Source organism: Coptis chinensis, chromosome 3 (assembly GCF_015680905.1).
Source record: "Coptis chinensis isolate HL-2020 chromosome 3, ASM1568090v1, whole genome shotgun sequence".
Classification (NCBI taxonomy): Eukaryota; Viridiplantae; Streptophyta; class Magnoliopsida; order Ranunculales; family Ranunculaceae; genus Coptis; species Coptis chinensis.
In genome coordinates this window covers 39,128,175-39,155,515 of record NC_141458.1, presented here as the reverse complement: position 1 = coordinate 39,155,515, position 27,341 = coordinate 39,128,175, and the positions used below count along the sequence as shown (strand labels likewise).

At 35.9% G+C, this 27,341-nt stretch overlaps 1 protein-coding gene and 1 non-coding gene across 2 annotated transcripts; one reads left to right on the top strand and one right to left on the bottom strand.

The window, feature by feature from the left end:
• Window positions 1–1,606: 1,606 nt before the first annotated feature.
• On the top strand, window positions 1,607–2,131 carry LOC147509558 (uncharacterized). The gene has a single exon (XM_086597850.1). It carries the CDS (start codon window positions 1,607–1,609, stop codon window positions 2,129–2,131), a length of 525 nt encoding a protein of 174 aa, XP_086453976.1.
• A 23,654-nt stretch (window positions 2,132–25,785) lies between these two features.
• On the bottom strand, window positions 25,786–25,894 carry LOC147509557 (small nucleolar RNA R71). Its single transcript, XR_015219658.1, has one exon. It is a non-coding gene; the product is annotated as a small nucleolar RNA R71 (small nucleolar RNA).
• Window positions 25,895–27,341: the final 1,447 nt, after the last annotated feature.

The following is a 27,341-nucleotide window of genomic DNA, read 5'->3' as shown; positions in this document are numbered from 1 at the left end:
TCTATTAATAAAGGATCAGAGATTATATTTCACTATGTTTAGCAAACGTACCTGCATGGAGATAGAGAACTAATTGGGAGCCTTGCAAGGATGTCAGTGATGATTTCTATCAATAGTCCGTCCATCTTCTGCAAAACCTCATACAATGGATTGTTTGATGTTTTTGTTAGTAAGTATTCCTTGATCAAGTGAGCGGAGCGTACGTTATGGGCCGAGGGGGGTATGTGGACAAAAAGTCATTTGGTTGGTTTATGTCTGTCTTCATTCCTCATCTCTTCTCTTCTCTTTGTGCCTCTACGAGTCCACACCCTCTCAATCTCTCCCTCTCCCTCTCTGCTCACGCCCCCACTGTATAGCAATATACTAGTTTTAGTTTGAGTGGGACACAAAGCTGAGTTGTCTAAGTTGCTGAGGTGGACCAATTGGGTGTTGTTGTCTTGTGGACATATTTTACACGTCTGTCCACAAATTCGTTCTCTTATTGCCGGGGTTTGCGGTGGTTTTTTATTGTGTACACGTATTCAAGGGCAAACTTGAACTTTCCCCATCCATGTCCTTGAGAGTGATTATGAAATAAGCTTGGGTTTTAGAGTGATTATTTCACTCGGTCTCTCATTTATGTGCCAAAAACTCTTCTCCAAACTCTACCGGCTTTCAAAAGGTAACAAGTATTCTCTTTAGTCTCTTAATTATTTTTCATTCTTCTTGTTTCTAAATATATATACTTGGAATTAGGGATTTGGAGATATCACCTGCGACTATTCCGAACTCCTTTTTTCTTTTCTTTTTTTCTTCTGTTACATTGTTTTTATTAACATATGAGGGCATTGACTTATTAACTTATTTGGTTGATGTTGTGAATAAATCAATGCGGAAACAACGTTATCCACTACAAATAGATCAACCCTACACAAGGATTGATCTTTCTTCCTAGACAAGACTTCAACACCCTCCAAGTACTATCCCAACATTTCTCAATATCAATTAACTAGCATATAAAGTAAAGAGACTAATGCAAAAGAAAACAAACCACAAGACATGGATATATGGTGGTTCGGCAATGTGCCTAATCCACACGGTGAGTTATTAAGTAATGTAATGTTAGTGTTAGAGATATGTAACTTAAGTTGTCATATGCAGATGTTCATATGAATAGAAGGTTTTGAGTAGTCTGCAGATGTATGTTGTAAGAAGTGACATAACATGTAAGTATGACAATTATAGTGTCATATCTACTCGTAAGTTGTACCCACTATATAAGAGATTATTGAGAGTGAACGAAATACAAGAGAGAGTCTCTTTAGAGTGAAAACCCTATCTCTTTGTCTCTACCATAAACCTAACAATTGGTATCGGAGCTAAGATAAAATAGAGTTAATATCAAAGTGAGATTAAAAATAAAAAGTGTGGTAGTGAAGAAAAGAGAGAAGAAAGCTGAAATTTCTGAAAATCTGCAAGGAGAAAGTAGATATGGAAATTTTAAGAAGAAAGGTGAAAGCTTTGTGAGAGATTCTTATTAGCAAGCTCAAGTAACTCAAGTTTGAACATCCAACAACCTTCTATTCCATTATTTGAAGCTGATAACTATGATTTTTGGTGTATAAAGATGAGAACTTTATTCATTTCTCAAGATATTTGGGATTTGGTAGAAAATGGGTATGTAGAACCAGCAACAATGGAAGGGTTAACCAATACTCAAAAGGAGCAATTAAAAGATGCAAAGAAGAAAGATGCTAAAGCTCTTCTCTTTATTCAACAAGGTGTAGGAGACACCATCTTTCCAAGGATCATGGGAGCAACAAAATCCAAAGATGCATGGAGTATTCTTCAACAAGAGTTTCAAGGAAACACCAAGGTAAAAGCCATCAAACTTCAAACTTTAAGAAGAGAGTTTGAAAATATGAAAATGAAAGAAAATGAATCCTTGCATGCGTATTCCTCTAGATTCACTAAACTTGTGAACCAAATGAAAGCTTATGGTGAAGAAGTTAGTGATAGAAAAATTGTGCAAAAGATTTTGATGAGTTTACCTCAAAAGTTTGATCCTATTGTAGCTGTTATTGAGGAAACAAAAGACATTTTTGAGTTAAGTTTACAAGAATTGTTAGGCTCTTTGAAATCTTTTGAATAAAGACTTATGAGACACTCCGAAAAATCAGTTGAGAGTGCATTTTAGTCCAAGCTGAATTTCAGTTCAAGGAATGATGAAAAGAGACTGTTTAGAAGTGAAAACAAGCCGGAATCATCAAAAGGTGGTGGTAGGCATTAGAGAGGAAGAAGTAGAGGTCGAGGTCGAGGAAGATTTGATCATGAAAGAAGGCCTAGAAGTGAAGATTCTTTGTTACCAAAGTGTTACCATTGCAATAGAAGTGGCCATATTGAGAAAGATTGTTGGTTCAAGGGGGCAACCACAATGTTACAATTGGTGTTCACACAGAGTTCCAAGCTCTACCATAAACCTAACACGAGTTCCAAGCTTTACTAGATGTCTAGAGTAACAAATTACAAGAGCTCTCAATTCACGCACAAAGAATGAACACTCAACTCACTAAGAATTTCTCTCTTACAATCTCTCTCTTTCTTGGTTTTTGGTTAGGTTAAGTTTTTACAGAAAAAACTTTATATTTATACTGTTTCCGAAAACAATCGAATTCGTGCTGAAAAACGGCCAGGCAAAAGTCGAGCGCGCGTGAGCCTAACAACCTATTTGGTCACCAAAGAGAGGAGCGCGGGCAAGCCCTTGTCCAGGCATACCTAAGCGCGAGCGCGCCTAACACTAGAGAAAAAAAAATCTCCTTTTTTCTCTACATCAAGAACAATTTTCACAATCCACTTACTGAAGGAGCCTGCGAACAAGAATTGATAACCTGCAAATAATGTTGCCAACATGGATGGCTCTCTGTAATTGCAAGCTGCCTCAAAAGGGTGTTGCTAAATGTACTTTTGAACATTTTCTGATGTCGCTAATCTTTCCAAATACATCCTAATATCACCCCCATGTCCTAACAAATTGTCGTTCTTATTACAAAAGTCGAATGAAGTAAGGAAGATGGCAGTGTGTGCAGGATTAAGCAATGCTTTATAAGGAGAATCATCGACGAGGAGACTATTTGATTCATTGTACTCTCTCTTCTCCCAAGGAAGATTTGGGTCATCCTTATCCCAAAGTTTGACAAGTTGTTTCAACATCAAAGGCTTCGCATTGTTCTCAATAGTCTAAAACCCAGTAGTAGAGCAATGGGATTGGTCCCAACAAAACAACAATTGGGACTTCATATCGCCCATGGCATTATTGAGCACACCATCCAAATTTCATTTTGTCCTTGAAGACCAAACACAAACATTGAATCTTTGAAAACAAAACTTCAGGAAATCAACATAGGACGACCTCTTTAATATTGCCTTTCTAGAAATGAACTTGTCGGCAATACAATCTAAAGGAAGGTCAAACTTGTTACCTATGTGAAGAAGCAAACCATTGACATCAAGAATGAGAAGTTTTTGCTTTGTTTTACTGATTAGTGGTCTTTCAATGAGCAAGCCTTCCATATTATCCAATTTGAGCTCTTTCTTTTTGGAGAGAAATTGTCTCTCAATAATTCCACAATCAGCATCACGCTTGTCAACATCATCACCCTTTTCACCCACATCCATTCCCTTAACCATTACAATACCAGCTTGTTGGCCCTGTTAATATTAGGTGAAAAAGATAGGTATATAATTATGCTATATAATTAGGGCTCTATAATTAAATGTATTAATTAAAACCTATATAGTAGGAGCAATGTGAGGAGGACTTACATTCTTGATGGCAATGGTTTGCTTTTCCCCCTCTTGCTAGTCCTTCTTTTTTAACTCTTCCTTGAACTTTTCATTTTCTTCTTTACACAATAGAAGGTCTTGTTCAAGTGTGTTGACCTTCTTATTCAACTCTTCCTTCAACTTTTCATTTTCTTCTTTGCACAAAAGAAGGTCTTGTTCAAGTGTGTTGACCTTCTCCCTCAACTCTTCCTTGAACTTTTCATTTTCTTCTTTGCACAATAAAAGATCTTGTTTGAGCGTGTTGACCTTCTTTTCCAACTCTTCCTTCAACTTTTCATTTTCTTCTTTGAACAAAAGAAGTTCTTGTTCAAGTGTGTTAGCCTTCTCCCTCAACTCTTCCTTCAATTGTTCATTTTCTTTTTTGCACAACAGAAGGTCTTGTTCGAGTATGTTGACCTCTCCCTTAAAATTTGGTTCTCCAGTCTTATTGACATGGCCTCATCATCTTCTTCAGTCATAGGCTAGATAATTATTTCTTGATCAGAGGGTACAACATCACTGGATATGTTCTGCAGTAATGTTATTTCCTCATTTGTTATAGCTTCGGCATCAACAATTACCTGATAAAGTTCAGCATTAACAATTAGTGTTTGAAATTTGAACCATTAACAATCAATGGTCATACACTTAATGGACTATGAACATTCAGTGTGCATGCCTATTTGGGGGTATAAACAATGATTGTTCATAGCTAGTTTAGTGGTATGAACAATATTTGTTCATAACTACTTTTGAATATTAATAATACTAATACTATAGTATATTTATACACTAATACTATAGTGTGTATTTATACACTTCATATAAGTTGAAATCTACCTGATCAGAGGGTACAACGTCACTGGATATGTTTTGCAGCAATGTTATTTCCTCATCTGTTATAGCTTCGGCATCAATAATTACCTGATAAAGTTCAGCATCAACAATTAGTGTTTGAAATTTGGACCATGAACAATCAATGTTCATACTATTATTGGACTATAAACATTCAGTGTTCATACATATTTGAGGGTATGAACATTGATTCTTCATAGCCAATGGAGTATGAACAATGATTGTTCATAACCAGTTTAGTGGTATGAACAATATTTGTTCATAACTACTTTTGGATTTTAATAATACTAATACCATAATATATTTATACACTAATACTATAGTGTGTATTTATATACTTCATATAGGTTGAAATCTACCTGATCAACTTTTAACATGTTGAGTGCTGTGCTTCAGAATTGTTCAATCAATTTCTTCAGATTCCATCTCATACACCTTGAGAATTTTCTTTCATGATTTTCCACCTTTTTAATTAGTTTGGTGTGCTCACATATCCAAAACTACAATGTGTGTGATGAAACCCATATTTAGTGCAAAAAATGTTATACAAACAGGCATTTACGTATAAAGATTTCATATATGAACAATCATTGTTCATACTCCACCATTTGTTATACAAATATACAAACATATATTAAGGAGATGCAGTTGAAATACTATACCATACACATTATTGTGCATCCACTGATCTTCTTTATCTTTGTCTTTATCTTTGTTTTTTTGTGATTTTTGGCTGCAGCAATCAATTCGACGTGTATGGCATTGGGCCAAGACAACTTTCTCAATGATTCCAAGTCTTCTATAGCCTTGATTAAGGGCCAAGTTGCTCTGTAATTTGTGTTAGCAAAGAAGCAAGTGGTGAACATGTAAAGCGACATCAGCCTTGAGAAATCTTCAGCTGCATCTTCATCATTTGTCTCATTAAAGGTTTATAATATTGCACCAATTAAATCAACCTTGTTGATTATTGATTTCTCCCCACCACCCAAGTACTTTGATATGAATCTTGTTGTTTTCTCTTTAGAATCAATATTCTCCGTTGGATTAAAAAACATTTCTGTTACAGGCAGCCCAAACATTAGACTTATCTCCTCATAAGTCAGCTTTAAACTTTTTCCATCTATTTGAAATTCATTAGAGTTGTTATCATATTTGTCCAAGAGATCAAATATTTCTTTGTTGGGCTTGTTTACGTTATCTTCTACAATCTCCCCTTCCCACAATGCTTTAAACAAAAACCATAATGGTGTCTTCTTCATTTCCTCAACATAATTTTCTGGAGTTTTCTTTTCCTTTAAAAGTTTTACTAGAATTATCATCCAAGAAGGGCTGCTTCGCAGCTGAGGTGTCGGTGCCTTGGTCGATACTAGTTCTTTTCCCTGATCTTCCTTCTCCTCCTCTTCATTCTCCTTTTCACTCTCCTCTTCTGCATTCTTTTTAGAAACTATTTTCCTACTCTTCTTTTTAGGAACTACTTTGCTGCTAGACTCTTTCTTCCTTTTCTTGGTTGGAGTGCTACTCGATTCTGGCTTCTGTTGCTTAGTTGTAGATTTTGAACATGCTGTTTTCCCTGGGGACTTATTTTTCTTTGATTTGTTCTTCTTCTTTGATTTGCTTTTCATCCCTAGGAGTAAGTCCTACAAATAAATGACCGTCAAATATCGAAATTAAAAAATAGCAAAGTATAAACATTAGTCTGTTGATGTATGGTCAGGTATGAGCATTCAATGTTCATAGCCCACTTAGAGTATGAACACTAAATGTCCATAGTCCAATAAGAGTATAAACAATGAATGTTCATACATATATTTCCTAACATTTATATCTTAACATGTAAACTGTGCAAGTTACCATGAAAATCCTAATAGTGATATGAACAAATAATGTTCATATCTTTTTCTAGCAAAAAAATCATGAATTTTAATAATTATAACATGAAAAATATAATTCAACATCATTGAAATGTACCCGTAATGGTAGTTCGCCTTCTTCCCCGTCCTCAAGTTATGAAAATAACACAATTTGTTGGTCTAATTTATCTTGGTGTTCTTCACAATAAATTTGATTTTGTAGACTTAGATTTGTGCAATTTTCAGTGTTGCATGTGTTCTCTTCAGTCCGCAACGGTGATTTTGACATTTTCTTTTGTTTTGATGGAAATTTGAAATTTTGCTTAGGTTTTCAGTTTGTGGAGAGCTTTTTGCAGGGGTTTTTTGTTTAGATTTTTTTCGGGGGTTTGTGAAGAGTTTTTTTGTGGGGATTTGTGGGGGTTTTTTATTGTGTACACGTATTCAAGGGCAAACTTGAACTTTCCCCGTCCCTGTCCTTGAGAGTGATTATGAAATAAGCTTGGGTTTGGGAATGATTATTTTGCTCGGTCTCTTATTTATGCGTCAGAAACTCTTCCCCAAACTCTACTGGCTTCCAAAAGGTAACAAGTATTCTCTTTAGTCTTTTAATTATTTTTCACTCTTCTTGTTTCTAAACATATATACTTGGAATTAGGGATTTGGAGATATCACCTGCAACCATTCCGAACTCCTTTTTTCTTTTCTTTTTTTCTTTTGTTGCATTGTTTTTATTAACATATGAGGGCATTAACTTATTAACTTATTTGGTTGATTATTTTTCCTCTTATTTTTGTTTGCCCCTGTTAATGTGTTTTTTGTGTTACATACTTACATATAAGCATCCAAACTGATCGTTCATTTTAAGATAGTTTCATTGGAGTATACTCAATCTTTTAATTATTATTTATTTGAGGTGGTTGCACAGTTTAAACTATGTTTTTATATAAACAGTAAATACCTACAAATACGATTATGCATCACAAAGTTATTTTAAACGTTCTAGTGATGGGAGATGATCCTCACTTGGTTACAACTGACATCTAAATGATTACGTTGCAGTGCTTCTACTAGAACCAAAAGAAGTGGTCCGCATGAAATGAGAACGGTCATACCGCCACGGACCAGTAGTCACTTGTATATGCAAGATGACCATATATCATCGTTACTTGTGGAGGGAGTGGTAATTTATTTCGATTTCTACTCTGCTTTAATTTTATTGCACATATCGATTCACAACCAATAACTCGTGTAAATGATAAATAGGATCGTCCAGTGGTTCGTACCCATGAGCACACTTAAAATTTACATCAATGGAAGTTATCTGGAGACCAAAAGAAGATGGTTTCAAAAATGGGGTTTCAATACCTTAGAAAAATTCAACATTTCCAAGGGGACAGAGAGTTGATATCTGCTCTGATTGACCAATGGAGACCTGAAACCAATTCTTTCCGCTTCCCATCGTTTGAACTTACAATTACTCTTCAGGATGTGGGTCATATATTAGGCTTGAACATCTTTGGGAATGCCCTTGTTGACAACTTGGATTGGAGTGCAGAAAAGGCTTGCTCAAAAAATTTGGGCATTTCACCCCCTAAAGACAAAGTAAGAGGGAAAAGCGTTGATATTTGATGGTTGATAGATACCTTTTCCAATGTTGGATCTGAACATCAAACAAGGGCCATAATTGCATATGTCCTGTACCTCATTGGAAGCACCATATTTTATGAAGGAGGGGGCAACCGTGTCCATACCAAGTACCTACAATTTCTTAACAATATTGAGTCTTGTGCCATGTATGCTTATGCTAGTGCTGCTCCTACATATTTATTTAAGGCCCTAAAGGGAGCATCAATCCGCCGTACACCAAATGAGTGCGGGAGAGGAACAAATTCAAATTTTCAACTCAATTTGTATGGTTCTTCTACATTGTTGTTGGTACGTATTGTTGGGTATAGTTGAACTTTTTTGGATTAATTGTATATTGTGGAATTGGTGTAACTTTTAAAATTTTGACTATAGACTTGGTTTTATGAGAGGTTCTGCTTGTATCCATTAAGTCGTGAACCAAAAGTTGTATTTCCTGCGGCTTGCAGATGGAAATATACCAGGGATCGACCTCGCAGTAAAGCAATCGTATCAAGTTATCAAAGATGAGTTGAACACACTCCGTGAGGATCAGGTTAGCGTCTTATTAGTACCAATAATTTATAAAACACATTATGTCTGGCATACTGTTAATAATATTAATTTGTTTCTTAGGTTGTCTGGCAGCCATGGGATAAGTGGCTGAATACTCCTGATTTTGCCTTTTTGTCTTCACTCTTGGTCCCGACACCTACATGGCTGATCAACTTCGATTATGTAGTAAAGTATATGCCTAATCGTTGTATGAGGCAATTTGGGTTTCAACAACATATACCAGCTCCACTAGATAGATGGGACCGTGAAGCAAAATCAGAATTCATGGAAAGATGTGTTAGGGAGTGGAATGATTGGTGGATGGGTCATTGTGAACACGTAGTAGACTACCCTCAGGATATGAGTGAAGTGTATCTGGATTGGTACTAGGATCACTATTTGACTCGAGTTACACCACTAGCTTCTGGCGAGTTGTTGTTCATGGATAGATGGCATCGAGAGGTGATTTTTTGTGAACCTATTAGTTTGCTCTATACCCCAACTTCTACTATGATGTGATGAATGACTTGAAAAAAAATTAAAATTGGTGTTCAAATAATAGTCTGATGGTGACCTACTCATGCCCTATTATTGTCAATCTATGATGGACTTGTCATTACAATAGTCTCGTTATTTTTGTTTAGTTATGGTTAATTCTATAATTGATGTAATCATTAACAAGTTATTGTAAGTTTTGTCTTTCTCACAAAAGGAGCGCTCTGTTCAGTTTGCAAATGTTGTTGAACCAATACTGCTAAATACTCGTGATCAAGAAATCCCTCCACAGTTGTGTTCGATGCTTACGGAGATATTAAAAGATTCCTCAATACAGCAAAACCCACATATGAGTAGCGAGCAATGTGACCTGACTACAACTGATCCTGGATTGGTATCAACTTATACAAGCTCTGATAGTGGCAGTGACATGGACGGAGAGGCTGAAGATGACAGTGATGATGATGCTCCTGATAGGGTTATATACTAAAAGCATTACTTTTGTATTAACTATAATTCTTTATATTTTAATTGAGAATCATATGGGCAAATGTTATGTATATTATATATGTTATTAGTTATATGCATGCGTCTAATACTTTATGTTGTAGATAATATGGTGTGTGGTGACACACAGAAGATCATATCATCAGTACCTTATAAAGTATAAGTAAACGTTCACAACCTAGATGAATTTGGACAAACCATTGCTATAGTTGTAGTATAATCTGGTATTAGTCTATCTTGACTACAGGAGTACACTAATACACTTTGTGTGTATTGAACAAGACCAAGTGAGGTTGTTTCTCTTTATACTGACTATATAAGAGAACAAACACCTCTGTTATTATGGATGCTTGTCCTCTTAATCCGGATATAATAACGGAAACTTACGTACATTGTACATTGCTTTAAATCATCAATGAGTGAGATTCATTTGTGAATCAGTAAACTCGGTGGATTGGGTAATGACATTGTATGTAAGGTGTGCTGTTGATTATAGAAGGAATCCTTGACCCACAGGAAGTCGGGTTGATGATGTCCCCTTGAGGAGCTCATAAGGATTGTCATGTAAACCCTGCAGGTGGATTTAATCCGACATGACAATGAGGTTGAGTGGTACTACTTAAGGACATAAGAAGTTGATTAATGTAGTTGTTAGTAACTTGAATTAATCAACGGGCATTCGATATCTTAAACAAGGGGAGATCAACGAGTATATAATATGGAGCCCATAAACGTAATACACGTAATTTGGGATTAGGGCGGTAGTGTAACAATGGCCTTTAGTGGAATAATCCATTTGTTGACAGACTTGGGCCATGTGTTCTGGGCGAACATGGGAATCCCAAGCCCGTCAGGAGACCTAACCCTAATTTCTCCTCATGGTCCTTGTTGTAGCCTATATAAAGAAACCCTATTTCTCTTGGCCAAAATTACTAATTTATTACTAAAGAAAAGTGAGTTCCAAATTCGGTTCCAACTTTGTGAGTAAGAAAGGCAAAGAGAGAGAGAGAGAAGGGCTGGTAGATCGTTGCCCACACAACGTCCATTCCAAGGATAGGAATACAACAGAAGATCAAGAGGTTGCTGATTTGTAGAGCTTGGATTCTCAGAGTTATCACAGCTGATCAAAGGTATGATTCTAACTAAAATCGTGACCCCTTATTCCGCTGCGCATGGGTTTTCGCGAATTTATAGTAAATCATTTGATGTAACCATAACGGTTCCTACAGCTCTAACTGGTAACACTTTAGCCACTCATCTTGATAGCAAATCCATTAGGGCCCATTATGGAGGGATTTGGGTTGGTAAAAAGATGAGAGGGATGAAAGTGTGGGTGTACAATGGTGGTCAAGTTGTTGATTCTCCAGAGATGCAGCTTAATGAAATGACAAGAGCGAAGTTGTTTAATTGGATACGAGAAGTTATTAAATGTCCCTCTGATGAAAATGTTACTGTTTGTTGGCTAGTTAGGGGCATGAAAATTACACTAGAGACTGACGACGCGGTGATAGAGTTCTTTGCCAATTCGGCTCCTGATATATGTAAAAACTTTTGTTTACTCCTACTTAACTAATTAGACTTAAACAGAAGTAAACGTTATAGTACTTACTGTCTTAACTATCAAAGTTATCTACTCTCTTGTATCATGCAATAAATGGGTAGAGAATTCATTCCACTCCTAGTCCTTTAAACGTAAGTTTCCGCTAGTCTAATCGCTACTAACAAAATAGTTTAGAGTAATGAATTGAATTATACTAATATGGCAATTGAATTTAATTAAGATGTTTAACTTATACTTTGATAATAGAATATTGAATGTGAATATGGAGAAGGGATTAGGGAGATTTGAATCCACTTTATGTATTCCTAATATGCTAGTTTTGATTATTGCAGTTCTAATAAAATAAGATTAAGTGTTCATCCCTAATTAATCATGACAATCTCTACCAACTAATAATTAGCATGTGAGGAAGTCCAACACATTCTCATGGTGAATCAACTATCCTTCTAGAGTGAAACTCTTAAGAAACAATAATTCTAACTAACATATCAAGTCTTTATCAATCTTCATCAAACCATTCTAATGGAGGTTTAGCTAAATGTCATTAGACTATCATAAACAGATATATAAGAAGGAGACATAATGAAGAACAATAATAAACTTTTATTAATCTATTGAATACTGAAGAACAATAATTAACTAAGGTTTAAACTAATAACTAAGTCTAAAATCTAATTATCTATTTCTAATTAATTATATCTATCTAAGTCTAAGTATATTGAGAGTTATGCCTTGGTCCTCTTTATATATCAGAGGCTAGGTCTACATTTTCGTGCATGGGCTTTGGAACCATGTTTTGGGCCTTTGAATCAAGCCCAAAACCTAATTACATACGTCCAAAAAGGGTTTCTCTACTGGAAATTACTATAACAGCCTGTTTGTCTACTTATGCTCCTCCGATTGGGTTAAGGCCTAGACCATTGGAAATCTCTTTCCGAGCCGGCCGTTTTGACATATAATAGGCCCAATTCCAAGGTCTGAGTCTAGAGATACAGCCTGCGGAAGTTCTGTTGACTTTTCTGCTCTATTTTTGCCTGCGTTAACTTTGACTTTTCAGCTTTGACCGGGCTTTAAAAAGGTTTTTTCTCTTTAAATCTTGGCCTTTAATCATAGAACTTCTTAGCAACCAACCTTTGCTCCTTTATCTCGCAAAAGTGACATGTTTCTTCACATATTTGACTCCAATGCCTGAAATACATAAACGCACGTAAATAGTACAAACTCATATTTATTATACACATAATTGGTCTAAATGTAATTATATTAAGGGGTTAAAACTACAGTTTTGGGCTCTTATCAAACCACCCCCAAACAGCATTTTGCTTGTCCTCAAGCAAATATTAGAAATTAATATAAGTTACCAAAAATGGAGTTCTAACTAATCTCTTTTCACCGAGTGTGATTGCATTGACCATATGCAACAAGGCCTTAAACCACTAGGAATTCCCTAGTGGACGAGTTATAGTCTCATGAGAGTTTTCCAGAGAAGGTACTCATAAACTTCATTTATACTACAACTACTAAGATATAAAATTACTGTTTGCTACTTTATTCTCATATATCTATACATTTCACTAGCACTAAATACAGAATAATCAAGTCGAAATCTAAGCTAATACGTGCATAATAATCAATCATCTACGAATAAACATATATACAATGAACTATGCTATGAAATGCAATAACAGGTCCATTTTTGAAACTTTGGAATATCGTCCTTAAGTAGGTCCTCACATATATGTCAAGACAAAAACCACTCTGATTTTTCCACTCAAGTTTCGCTCACTCCGGTGTAATGGGTGGGCTTTACTTTACCTTACAATCTCAATGACACACAAGAAAACCGAAGTCGATCAAACACATCTGCCACTTACTATCACATTAACTTATTCCTAATTGAGCTAGAGGTCTTTATTGGGTGTTGCTGGGATTAGGTGATGGTTTAAGAATGAAGGAAATGGATATTAATTAAAAAAAACCTGTCTGAGATAATAAAGTTTTCATATTATGTAACTAGAGAAAACCTTGTTCTTACTTTGCTTCTACACTTTGTTTCCATCCTTAGCCATTTTTTTCTTTTTCTTTTTCTTTTGGCTTTTAACTCCTTTGATTCTATTTTGGAGTTCTAACTTTTATTTTATTTATATTTTTTTTCTTTTCTTTGGATGGAAACTTTCTTTTCTTATTTGAAGCAACTAACAAATTCTTGGTTTCAAAGGTCTTTCCTATTCTTTCATCTCTATTCTCAGACTCATTCAAAAATTGGTAGGCTGATTTTTATTTTTATTTTGTTTTGTAAAAGGGTAAAGGATTTGCGGTTTATGAAATGCTAAAGAAAGGCTCAGAGGGGCGACTAGAGGAAGTAATTTCATATAAGTTTGAATTTCTTGCTATATCGATCCAAAAATGGCCTAAATTCTCATATCCCGCATTTACTCGTCGTCGTCCTCAATATCCCGCATTTACTTGTCGTCGTCGTCCTCCTCAATACAGCAGTGAGGTTCTTTTGCGTCTTGCCATGCCATGATAACTTGCCAAGCCTTTCTCCTTGTATCATCAACCCGCGCTAATCTGTCAAGCGTTACTTGGTCTGATGGGGTGTAAGGAGCTACCCAATGAGGGTGTACCTTCCATCCCAGTCAAGTCATAACATAAAATGAACAAACAATACAATTGGTAGGTCTCATAATTTCAACCCCAACCCAATCCGTAAAACGGGTACAAAAATCAGGGAAAAAGAAATACATGATGCGACAAACTAAAACGGGCATAAGAAGGTACTTATGCCTCATACTATGAGCTCTTGCTAGACTAGCCAATAAAACCTGGGGAATGTTGATAAGCACATAAATGTTACATTATTTATGCCCAATTTTATATCAGTTAATCCGTTTACTTTATTTGTTTGATTTAGTTAGTACGTTTTTAGTGATTTTGTAGGAATTGAAGTTAAGTTGATTAAATGTGTCGAAACTAACGAAAATGCATGAGTTCAAGATTTGGTTGGCTAACATTGGTTTTACTGTTCATGGGAGGTGTCCCGAAAGGCGAAAGAGGGTGAAATGGGTTATTATTTGGATTTGGATCATTGTTCATTGCATTTGGATTGCTGGATGGGCCTTTGGTTGGGTTTAGAATATGTGGCCCAACTAAGTAAAAGATGACACAAAAGAATTAAAAGGATTTGGGCCCATGGACTTAAGTAGTCACGTGACTAACTTGATTTAGCAAGATTAGTAGCTTATGATCTAATACCCCTCAAGTTACACTAAAACCGGACCACCGAATCTAAGGATTAGTTTCCTTCCTCCTCCATTTTGCGAACAGACCCAAAACCCATCGAATTCTTGCGACAAAATCGAACCAACCAATCCCCTTACAAAAACTAGCCCACACCATATCTACTATACCAAACATCCTTTACTCCTTATTCCATTTGATCACCCATTGGCTTAAACCCTTATTTCTAATTCCATTTTTATTAGAAAAACAGTATCCAATTCATAATAAGAGACGTGAGCAAGTTGATCTTTGGGTTTGCAATTCGATTCCAAATCACTCGCATATGTTCCACCAAACTCCAAAATTTCTAATTAGGAATCAAACACAAACCATATATATGCAAGGAGAAACAGAGATTGGGGGGAGCTCTCCAGAACGCAGAAAAGAAACAGTAGAGAAAAAAGAATAAAGACAGAGAGAAAAAGAGATAGCTCGAGAGTAGAGAGACAGAGAGAGGCCGAAACTAAAACAGGTTATATTTTATAGAGGCCGGGGTTTGGAGCAGCATAGTGAACTGAATTTGTGAACATAAATTGAGACTGAGGAGAAAACAAACTCATTGTGACAATGAGTTCTTCTATCTTTTGTTTTGTTTACTGTTCAATTATTATGTGTAGCTAAACTATTAGCTAGGGCTAAGATGAAGCCCTAGACTTGTATAGCTTTTTTATGTTTAATTAGTTTACTGTTCTTGAAACTTAAAGATTCATTGATTGATTTCTCTTATATTAGTAGAATACTTTCATTAATTATATCTTGCATATTAAAAGTTCATGACTTGACTAGTTAATCGTTAGATAAATATTCCGTTCTTATCCAAGCATCATTTTTATCGATACGTAAACTTGTGAAAAGTCGTGCTATAAGAAGACGATTTTTGCTAGGAGTTTATATTCTCGTTTGCTGAAATTCAATCAAACCAATACATAGATTTATATAAGAGCTTAACGTTCACATCTTCAAGCAAGCTAGGGTTACCTTTCCCTCGTGCTACTCGTAATTAAAAGTGAACTTTAAATTAGTTGAACTAAGATAATCTACAACAGTTTAGGGTGGATTCGAATGCCTTAGTATTCTCTCCATTAATAGTTTTAATATTAGTTTTATTATTTTCATAGTTTAACTAGCTTTAGTTAATAATTACTATTCCTACAAATAAATATAGTTCGGATTAGGTTAAGTAGTATTTTAATATTCAATTGTATCCAACACGCATTCTCTGTGGGTTCGACCTAGTATTTGCACACCTACTACAATAGACCTCGTGCTCTTGTGAGTATTATTATAAGTAAAATAGGATTTAATTAGCCTGTTAATTTAGGTCGATTAATTTCCTATCAAATGTCATATAAGAAACGTCCCTCAGCTAAAGCAAGGAAAACGTCACCAGCGGCATGATTCGCAGAAGAAAACCGCCACTCCCCTAAGATGTTCATCATGATAAAGAACATGGTAGTGCTAACGTTCAGGGACAGGCTACCAAGGGCTATGTTATATTGCCTTCGGTCCTCTATAAGAAAAATTCTTGCCCCATAAGTCTCGTGAAAGTACTCATAGTTATAAAGGTATACATTATTAGTAAGATATCCCCATGAGGTTTTAAGAACAGGCATAGGCATTTTCATAGCAAAGGCAACCAAAAACTTGTTGAAATCCATTGTCGTATCATTAACTATGACAGAGAACACTTATTCTCCATCTGGTCTATAAAAGAACTCATAATTATTATAGAAATATTCAGTAAGTTTAGGTGAGTACAAGTCATCAGGACTTACCAGTAGATCTTCCATCTTGACTACACGATCCTTTCGTGGAACCATCCTCCATAGGTCTCGCTTCTAAGCAAATCTTCGAAGGACTACTCCGGTATAACCTAGGGAGGCTTCATATCACACAACATACTCCAGAACTGCTGGAAGCAACCTAGGAAGAACCTACAAAAAATCAAAACTGAAAGTGGCTGCTGAGGTGAAGGGCGCGGGTGCGCTCAAGTTTAGCTGTGGAAGGGCACGGGTGCGCTCTTACCTTGCTCGATGTCCAGTGATTTTAGCGTGCATGCTCTGAGTTTAAGCAAAATAGAGGGTGTGCGCGATCCGAGTATGATGAGTGCTATGAAGTGAAAAATTCAAAGGCAAAATGAGAGGTGTGATGTGAAGTTGAGAGTGCGCCAAGGATTTATAGAGAACTAGCTTCTAAGTTCCACAAGTTTCCCAACTAGTTAAGGCAACATGATGGAATAAGACAGTTCTAAATCCAAAATAGAAACAAACAAAAGGCATACTCCAAAACCAAACCAATAGCTTTTTGGCTGGAATAAAAATATCAATCATCTACATATGACTCCTTGAGGTTGCACCAAACATCACTTGCCAATTCTAGCGACACCAAAATAGCAACATTCTCACATAACTCAATCATAATCAAACCGGCAATAAATTCAACAACAAATTGTGTGGATATGATTATAGGCATTTCTAAATAAATAATTCCACCCCCAAACAAGTTGAAAGGGTGGAATTCACGATACAACACATAGCATATGCCGAAAACTAAAATAACTTCAAATTAAATTAAAATGAAATAACGATTATAGAATCCAAATATTAACTACTTAACTAACAATTTGGAAACAAAATCTACGAAAAACAACAAAACTAGTCTTAACACAACAAAAATACAACAAAAACTAGCCACGCGATGAGGATAGGCCAGAGTTGTCCATCCTACGCCGACAACGCTCATGCCTCACAAAGGTATCCAAAGAACCCCCATCAGATAGCAAGCATCGAAGAACTTCGACTTGGAACTTCCTCTGTCCCTCTATATATGCGTTCATGGATTCCTCACACTCCTTATCTTGCTGGACTAGGATCTCCATGTTAGCCTGGAGCTCCCGGTTACTAGCACTGAGGTCCTCAAAATTTTGATGGATGTTAACCTGCCTAGTCCACAGATCATCACAAATGGTATTAAGAGAACGCAGGCCACGATGAAGCAATGCCATGCGTTCTATATCAGAAGTAGCCTTTTCCAAGGCATTGGCCTCAAAACATGATGTGTCTTCCTCATCATCTTCACTCGACTCAGTCTCGATACCCCTATCCTGAGGCACTTTCCACTTCCTCTGAATACAATCTTTATAAATCTTTGCATTTGCATGCAACTTCAACATAATCCGCTGAGTTTTCGGAACAGCTCCAAAATGCAACATGATCTTAGTAATCAAAACAGGGAAGGGTGCAGTATATATTCCAATGCTTTTAAGCTCAGCAATCAAAAAGTCGAGGATGCAAAACTCATACCTCTTCTCCTGAAGGACCCAAAGGATGTGCAGACAAGACGAACCGATGTCACTAACTTTTGAGGTGCCAATGATGTTCTTACCAAGCCACTGAGCTACAACCAGCTGGTTGGTTCTCAGAGACGACTGTTGAACACAATGCGATTTCATTTTGTACTGTCCTTCCAATACAGTCTCTTTCATTAATACCTCGATTCCACCCCACTACGATTCCTGCATTGTGATTATGATCAAGGTTGTGTCTTGCCTCAATGCCCAGAATCCTAGTCAACATAGTTGTACACACTTCTCTCCTCGTACCATTCACTTTCACAAAAATCTTCTTACCCTCAATCTCCCTCTTCTTATAGAAATTCAACACCAAATTGGTGTGATAAAAATTATTCACCGAATACCACAACCTTTTCCACCCCCTCCTAATCATCTTAGTATCATAAAAGAGTGAAAATTGTTTAGAAACAAAAACTTGTTCCAAAAGAATTTTTCGGTTTTGGGAAGCCATTGGGGTTTGGAATTGGAATTTAGGTGGATTGCAAGGTGGGGAGAAGTTCTAATTGAACTCTATTTGAAACAAATTGGAGTGGGTGCATGGCTTTTTGGATTTTCATTTTTTTTTTATTTTTTATTTTTTTTTTTTTTATGGTTTGATGCTGTTCTTGGAGGCGGAGAGAAGATGAAGAATGCAAACAGGTTTAAACGCGTGGGTTTAACCGGTTGGGCCCAAGTCCAGAACAAATTCAAAAATACCAATTCCGTCTTATGCAGCGTGAAATTAAAACTAAAATTCCCGATTCATTAACGGTCCGATTTTTGCGAATGAGCTATGAAAACGATCATCAAAGAGAGTACAATTCAATGATCTATAAAAAAAACTCAAATCTAACCGTGGTTGACATGTAAGAAATAGAAAACACCTCGAAGTGCGTGCATGACATAAGTTATGTGTGCACAAGGAATCTAAATTCATAGATAGTATCAACCCGAATCAAAATATGACTAAACGGCATAAACAACAAGAATAGGAAGTTGAGCGAAAAAGAATAGAAAAACTAACACCCACCCCCAAACAAATTTTGAAAACAGGGTTTAGAAATTTGTTTAAACACGTGGGTCTTTTAAAGTCAGATTCCCGAGACTTGCTAGATTACATTTTTTTTTTTATGGTTTTAACATTTCTATTTTTTATGAATAAGTTGTAAAATAAAGGAAAGCAATAAAGCAATAAAGACATAATTCACACCATTGAGAAACATGACTCAAAAACCTAGAAAACATGCAAGAGTGGAAAACGTGAATTATGTTAAACATAGACTTAGGATCCGGTACTTATAGCCACACACTCCAAAGGGAGGGCTCGGTTACTTGAATGGTGCATTAACTAAAATATGGAAATGAAAGAAAGTACACCAACAACAAAGGTCAGTCCTTATAGACAGGGTCCTGTAAAAGGACATCCTCCACATCTTGGGACATTAACTCGTGAAAATGTTTTAATTGTTGGCCATTAACCTTAAAGGTACTATTGTCCTTGGGATTTAACAAGGTGATTGCCCCGTAAGGGGTGACTTCAGTAACCATAAAAGAACCAAACCAACGGGTTTTTAATTTTCTAGGGAAAATGTACAAACGGGAGTTGTAAAGTAAGACCTTTTGACCAACCACAAACTCTTTACGCAAAATTTGTTTATCATGAACTCGTTTCATGTTAGCTTTATAATCCTTTGCGAGATCATAAGAATCACTACGGATTTCTTCAAGCTCATTTAATTGCAATTTGCACCTGGCACCTGCCTCATCATAATTGAAGTTAAGGCTTTTTATAGCCTACATAGCACGGTTCTCTAATTCAACGGGCAAGTGACAAGGTTTTCCAAACACAAGTCTAAAGAGAGACATACCTATATGAGTTTTAAAAGCAGTCAGATATGCCCATAAGGCATCAGTAAGGCGCTTAGACCAATCTTTCCTATCATGATTTACTATTGTTTCTAATATTTTCTTTATTTCCCTATTAGAGATTTCTACCTGGCCACTAGTTTGTGGATGATAAGGAGTTTCCACCTTGTGGGTAACTGTACTTTTTAACTAAAGAAACAACAACTCTATTGCAAAAATGCGTTCCACCATCACTGATGATGGCTTTAGGAATGCTAAAACGACAGAAAATGTATTCCTTAACAAAATACACAACTGTCTTATGGTCATTGCTACGGCAAGCCATGGCCTCTATCCATTTTGAAACGTAGTCCACGGTAACAAGAGTATAAACAAAACTGTGAGAAACAGGAAAAGGACCCATGAAATCAATGCCCCAGACATAAAAAATGTCTACCACCAAAATGGGATTTAAAGGCATCATATTATATTTAGTAATACACCCAAGTTGTTGGCAATGAAACACGTCTTACAATGAATTTAGGCATCTTTAAAAGGGTAGGCCAGTAAAAACCACATTGAAAAACTTTAGCATCCGTTTTCATACCACTAAAATGGACTCCACACTTTTTGTCATGGCAGAAGGATAAAACCTCATTATATTCCCACTGGAGAATACAATGACGAATAATTTGATCCGCACAATACTTAAAAAGGTAGGGCTCATCCCAGTAGTATAGTTTAACTTTAGCCAAAAACTTTTTACGTTCATTTCTTGACCAAATATTAGGAATAATATCAGAAGTTAAATAGTTCATAATGTCGGCATACCATCGTTAATTTCTAGGGTAAACTCTTGCAGGAGAAGAATCCATCGGATCAATCTCTATTTAGCATCCTTCTTGGCAAGAAGGTACCTAAGAGTTGCATGGTCGGTGTAAACTAAGGTCTTAGAACCAACCAAATAAGGGTGGAATTTATCTAAAGCATAAACCATGGCTAAAAATTCCTTTTCAGTAGTAGTGTAATTTTGTTGAGTATCATTTAAAGTTTTACTAACATAATAAATCACAGTTGACTTATCATCTAGTTTTTGTCCTAACACAGCACCAACAACATAGTCGCTAGCGTCGCACATAAGCTCGAAAGGTTTAGACCAATCGGGAGGCTGTATAATTAGCGTAGATGCTAAAGTGGCTTTTAAAGTTGCAAAAGCCTACTTGCAATCAAAATTGAAATCAAAGATGGCATCCTTTAAAAGCATATTAGTTAAAAGGCCTAGCTATTTTCGAAAAATCATTGATAAAACGCCTATAAAAACCAACATGGCCTAAGAAGGCTCTAATGTCACGGACAGTCCATGGTATAGGTAAAGACGCTATCTTATCCAATTTAGCCTTATCTACTTCTATGCCGTCACTAGATATAATATGACCTAGCACTATCCCTTTCTTTACCATAAAATGACACTTCTCCCAATTTAAAACTAGATTTTTCTTCTCACATCGTGTCAACACTTGGGAAAGGTTAGACAGGCACTCATTAAAAGAGTATCCATAGATAGAAAAATCATCCATGAAAACTTCCAAAAAGCGCTCCACCATGTCACTAAAGATATGAAGCATACACCGCTGGAATGTACCAAGAGCATTACAGAGACCAAAAGGCATCCGTTTATACGCATATGTTCTAAAAGGACATGTGGAGGTAGTCTTTTTTTGGTCATCAGGATTAATAATGATATGAAAATAGCCAGAATAGCCATCTAAAAAACAATAATAAGCATGACCAGCTAGACGTTTGAGCATCTGATCTATAAAGGGTAAGGGAAAGTGATCCTTTCATGTCATTGCATTTAAGCGTCTATAATCAATACAGATCCTCCATTTCATAGGAACACGTAAGGAAACATATTCACCCGCAGCATTAAGAACAATGGTAACCCCCGATTTCTTAGGGACTACGTGAATAGGACTTACCCATTCACTATCGGAAATGGGATATATGATCCCCGCATCGAGTAACCGTAAGATTTTCTCCCTGACCACCTCTTTCATGGTAGGGTTCAAGCGACACTGAGGTTCGCGTGAAGTCTTCACATTATCCTCCAAATGTATGTGATGCGTGCATACACCAGGGTCAATCCTTTTAATGTCATCCAGAGACCAACCGATCGTGGAATGATGTTCCCCAATCACCCTAATCAAACGGGCCTCTTCATCAGCAAATAATTGAGAAGATATGATCACCGAATGACTACCATCCGGATCAAGCTGGATATATTTTAACTCGGAAAGAAGAAGTTTAAGCACAGGGGTGGGAGGAATGGGTAAAAAGGATTCCGGAGGATCCTTGTCTTGAGTAGTGAAGACATGTTTAGGTAAGAGGTCCTCAAACTCGAAAGGTAGAGCATCAGAAGGATCTAAAATAGGGGTAGAATCGAAAAGGGCATTGACTTCCTCTAAGTAAGAGTCATCATCGAAGTCGGAACTACCAAAGGAAAGGAACTGGTGCATCTAATTTTCTGGAAACATATTGTTGAAATAATCTTGAGCTAGGCTCTCAATCATGCTAACTTCCCCATCTATAGACGAATCTGGTAACTGTTTCATCATCTTGAAAACATTTATCTCAACAGAAAGATGACCAAAGGACATAGACATCAGACCATCGCAGCAGTTTATGAGCGCGTTGGCAGTTGCCAAGAAAGGACACCCTAAAATGATAGGAACAGAGTCGTTAGCGATTTTTGTGTCTAGGATAATGAAGTCTGCTGGGTAGTAAAAATCTTGAACCTTAACCAGCACGTTTTCAACAACACCCTTAGGATACTTAATAGACCGATCCGCTAATTACAATTTCATTTTAAGTAGGTTGCATTTCATGTAGACCTATTTGTTTATATAAATAATAAGGGAGTATGTTAACACTCGCCCCCAGGTCTAATAGTACAGTCGTCGTATGGGTATCCCCCAAGGTGCATTGTACAGTAGGACGACTAGGGTCCTTGTACTTAATGATAAGTGCTCAAAAGTAATGATTTATAACCCCAATTATGTGTATGTTAATCTCCATTTTATATTTAAATATTCTAATATGATGCAATTTGAGTTTTTGCAGGTCAAAGAACCTAAATATGAAATATGGAGGGAAAAGAAGTCAAAGAAGTTAAAAAGGAGTCACTGGGAATTACAGCTGAAGGCCTAGGGCAAAAACGTCGTATTTGTCTCCATAAGTGCCAAGCCTAATGGGACTCTAAAAGAGGATAATAATTGAGTTAGAAGAGTCTTAAATCTGATCTCAAAGCCTTGATTTCAACTTTATAGGAAGAGGAGATCAACATGGAAAAGAAGTCAGAGTTTCACAAGAATTAGGAAAATGAAAGTTGTCAGAAGCTGCAGCTTGTGAAATAACATGTAGGGCAAAGTGGGACACGTCTCACTTTTGTGCAAACGAATCTAACTTTTCCAAGATTACTTCTAGAAAGATTACAGAGAGTTTGACACCAAATAAACATAGGATTCAGATTTTTATCCAGACTAGCATGTAAGCCAATATATAAGGCACAAAAACCTCAGTTTACATCATCTAGGAAATTTAGTGTTGCATCTTAGATCTAGAATTAAGAGAGAAGAAAGTTCAGACCTTTTCACCATTAATAGCTATAAAGATTATTCCTTTTCATATTGTGTTCATAGCATAGTATGAGGAGCTAATCTCCCTTCTCTTGGGAGGGAGATGAAGCCTTTTTCGTATGTTTCAGTTTAGTTCTTCTTCTATCATATTTTAGTTTAAATCCCTCATTGAGTTTCTTCTTATTTATCCATTGATCTAATGCTCCTGTGGAGGTTAGAAGGTCTTAGGGTAATTCATAATTGTGTAGAGCCAAATACCACAAACCCTAGATTCTTTTCTTCTAGTTTTTAGTGTTATAGTGTGATGATTGGATTCTTTATGGAACCTCAATTAGTTGTATGGTTAATGCCACATGTGGATTTTCCATGGCACCTAGAGTTGTATATTAAATGTCACTTAAAGCATAATTTGGTTAGATAGAAGATATCATTAGAGATTGAAGAAGTATTTGATGGAAAGGTAGAAAGCACATTGAAAGCCACATATTATCATCATAGTTATGAGTATAAGGTTTGTAGGTATGGTGAGTTTCTATTGGTGATTTATATTAAGCATGATAGGTAGATCTATTAGACTAATTCTATGATTTTGGTGGATTCATCTATCCCAAGATATTCCCTCTCTTGATTCATATTTATATATTTAATTTAGTTTAGTTTATGCTTAGTTTACATCTCAAATCAAATCAACTATATATTCATCATTACTTAGCCACATCGTTTACTTGCATCCATTAGAGTAACTTAGATTAGGAATTTTTATTACTATCAACTAATTATTTAGGGTAGGATTGATACCTTGCTAGCCACTATACTAATCAATATATAATAGGCTAAGTAAGATTTGCAAAAGAAACATAACACAAACAACAACATACAAATAATTACATGTTGCGTGATTTTTCAATGGCACGCTGCCTACTCTAAATTGATTAGGTGATAGAATATTTAATTTAGATTACTTTAATTTAGGAATTCATATAGTTTAAATTGTATATTTAGCATAATTAGATTAATTTAGCATAATTCAATTAGATTTGCATAGTAGAAAATATTTTCATAAAGTTTAGTATTTGTTTAACATAAAAGAACAATACAGAAAATGTATTTATAAATTTCAAACAATTCTGAAATTTTACAATGTTGATCTGTACAGTATCGGTAATTTATTGGAATTTTTTCGAATTTTTAGTACTTGTCTTACCTGGGTAACTAACATCGTCTTTGTAGTACCTCATTTTCAGTTTTTAGGACGCAAGCATCTATAAAAACAGTCGAGCAGAGTTATTTACACAATATCAAAAATTCTAAATTTTTTGCAGGAGTAACCTCAATTCATCAGGAGCTTCCAGTAAAAATTTGGGTATTGTTTGACCTGTTTTGACTACTTTTGTTTAACTAGTTCCTTGTTTTCAGTGTGTTGTTGCAGTTTTTCATAACCAAGGTCTCTGGAAGAACAGTCGAGAAGAAGGATCTATATAACTCCAAATAATCCAAACTTTTTACAAGATCATCCCTGACACATCAGGAGACTCCAGTAAAAGTTTCGTGATTTTTAGTGCTCTTTTACTTATTTATTCAATCGATTGTTTACAGTGTGTGCAGAAAACTTCTTCACTGGACTTTGCAGGATTAAACAGTACATAAGAGGAACTTAGCAAGCTCCAATTATTCTAAAATTATGCAAGCTACATACTGGACGTATCAGGTAGCTTCTGTAAAAATATCCAAATTTTTAGACTTGTTTTGCTTGCTATAATAGTAAGTACTTCTCTTCCACCGTGAATCCCCTATTAGCGGTTTCATAATTAGCATTAATAGTTAGTCTCATATAGTTTAATAATATAATTAAGTACATATTAGATTATTTTATATATGGCTTCATTGTCTAGTGCATGAAAACTTGGTTTTGTGATTCACCTCGTAAACGTTTAATCAGAATAGCTAATTCTTGTAACAATCTTCCAATTCTAGTTTTGGAGGAGAACACACCATCCAACTCAGGATCTGATTCTGAATCTGAAACACACACACCACTAGTAGACTTAGAAGATACACCAGAGAGAGTACCATTAGCCGCCATGGCTGATCAAAGAACTCTTAGCACCTTGTTTCAACCTATCGCGATTCAACCACCGAACTACATAGTGATGCCCGACAATAACAATAACTATGAGATTAAGCCCACCATTCTTAATATGTTGCCAAAATATTATGGCAAAACAAATGAAGAACCGTATAATCATCTAAGTAAGTTCTTGAGCATACTAAGTACTTTTAAAGCACCTCATCTTTCCCCTGAAGAAATTAGATTAAGGTTGTTCCCCTTGACTTTTGAGGATGTCGCACTACGTTGGTATAGATCCCTACCCTCTAATTCTATAACTACTTGGGAACAACTATCACAAAAATTTATTAAACAATATTACCCTTTACGTAAAACTGAAGCCATGCAATTGGCTATTTCAACCTTCAAAGGAAAACCTAATGAAGAGTTTCATACAACATGGGATAGATTTAATGATTTACTTATCCGTTGTCCACATCATGGTTTTGACATACTTAATATAGTACATTCCTTTATAAAAGGTCTTTCACCTATGAACCGTCAGTTAATTGAATCAATGAATGGAGGAAGATTTGCAAGTCTTACTCCTGATGAAGCCTACACTTTTTGCAAAACTTTTTTGAGAGTTCTAAGGATTGGGGCAATAGTAGTGACCATGAGGACATGGCACGGGTAGATAGGGGGGATGAGTTTTAGTAAACCAGGTATGTATGAGGTTAAAAACGAACTCAATGAGAAACTTGAAGGTGTCATTGCTAGTTTAACCACAGGAATCGAAAACTTAAACAAGAAATTTGATTCATTTACTTCAAACCCTCCAATGAATAATCAACCTCAACAAGCAATGAGTGCCAATCAATTTTGTAAAAGTTGTTTCGCCACAGACCATGATACACTAGTTTGTCCAGTATTTGTTGCCCATAACTTTAGCAATAACTATAACCAAGATCCACAAAATAATTATCAATGGAGACAGAACATGTCTCTACAGCAAAACCAATATGGTTTTCAAGGTAATCAAGGGAACAATAGGCAACAATACATGAATAATAGAGGCGTAGTAGTACCTTCTCCATAGTATTACCCACAACAACAACAACAGCCAAACGTGAACAGAGAATTAGTTATTGATCATATGGCTAATTACCAAACACAACCCAACACCACAGATGAAACCATAAAAGCTTTAGCCACCAAAACCGAGAATGAATTCAAAAGAATTGACCAAAAATTTGAATTTATGGCTCAACAAGTAACACAACAAATTTCTCAGGTAACTCAACAGATGAGCCAACAATTCAATCAGATACTAGCTAGTCTAGAAGACAGACCCAAAAGAACCTTACCAAGCCAACCTGAACAAAAACCAAAAGGTAGAAATGTTTATCAAGTTGAAACCACCCCTTCATTCGCACCCACAGAGGGAGTTAACTCGATATCTACCCTTAGGTCAGGAAAGAAAGTAGATAACAAAGTTGACATACCTGATTCTGATGAAGTTGTTATAACAAAAGATAAGGAAAAGCCAGTTGAAACTGAGAAAACCAAAAAGTAGGTAACCGAAAAAATTCCACCTGCACCATTCCCCTCTAGGTTAAAAAATAACAAAAAGGAAGCACAATATAATGAGATCATGAATATTTTTAAAAATCTACATATCAATATTCCTTTTATAAGTGCAATTAAACAAATACCTTCATATGCTAAATTCATAAAAGACCTAGTAAAGAAGAAAACAAATATTCCTAAAGATGCTTTTATTGCACAAAGTTGTTCATCCTTTCTACAGAACAAAGCCGTAGTAAAACATAAGGACCCCGGAAGTCCTACAGTTACGTGTAGAATAGGAGAGGACTACACTGATCAAGCATTATTGGATTTAAGTGCTAGTGTGAATTTGTTACCTTACTCAGTTTATAAACAACTAAGGTTA

Coding starts and splice junctions, on each gene's coding strand:
- LOC147509558 (XM_086597850.1), top strand. CDS start 1,607: ATGAGAACTTTATTCATTTCTCAAGATATTTGGGATTTGGTAGAAAAT.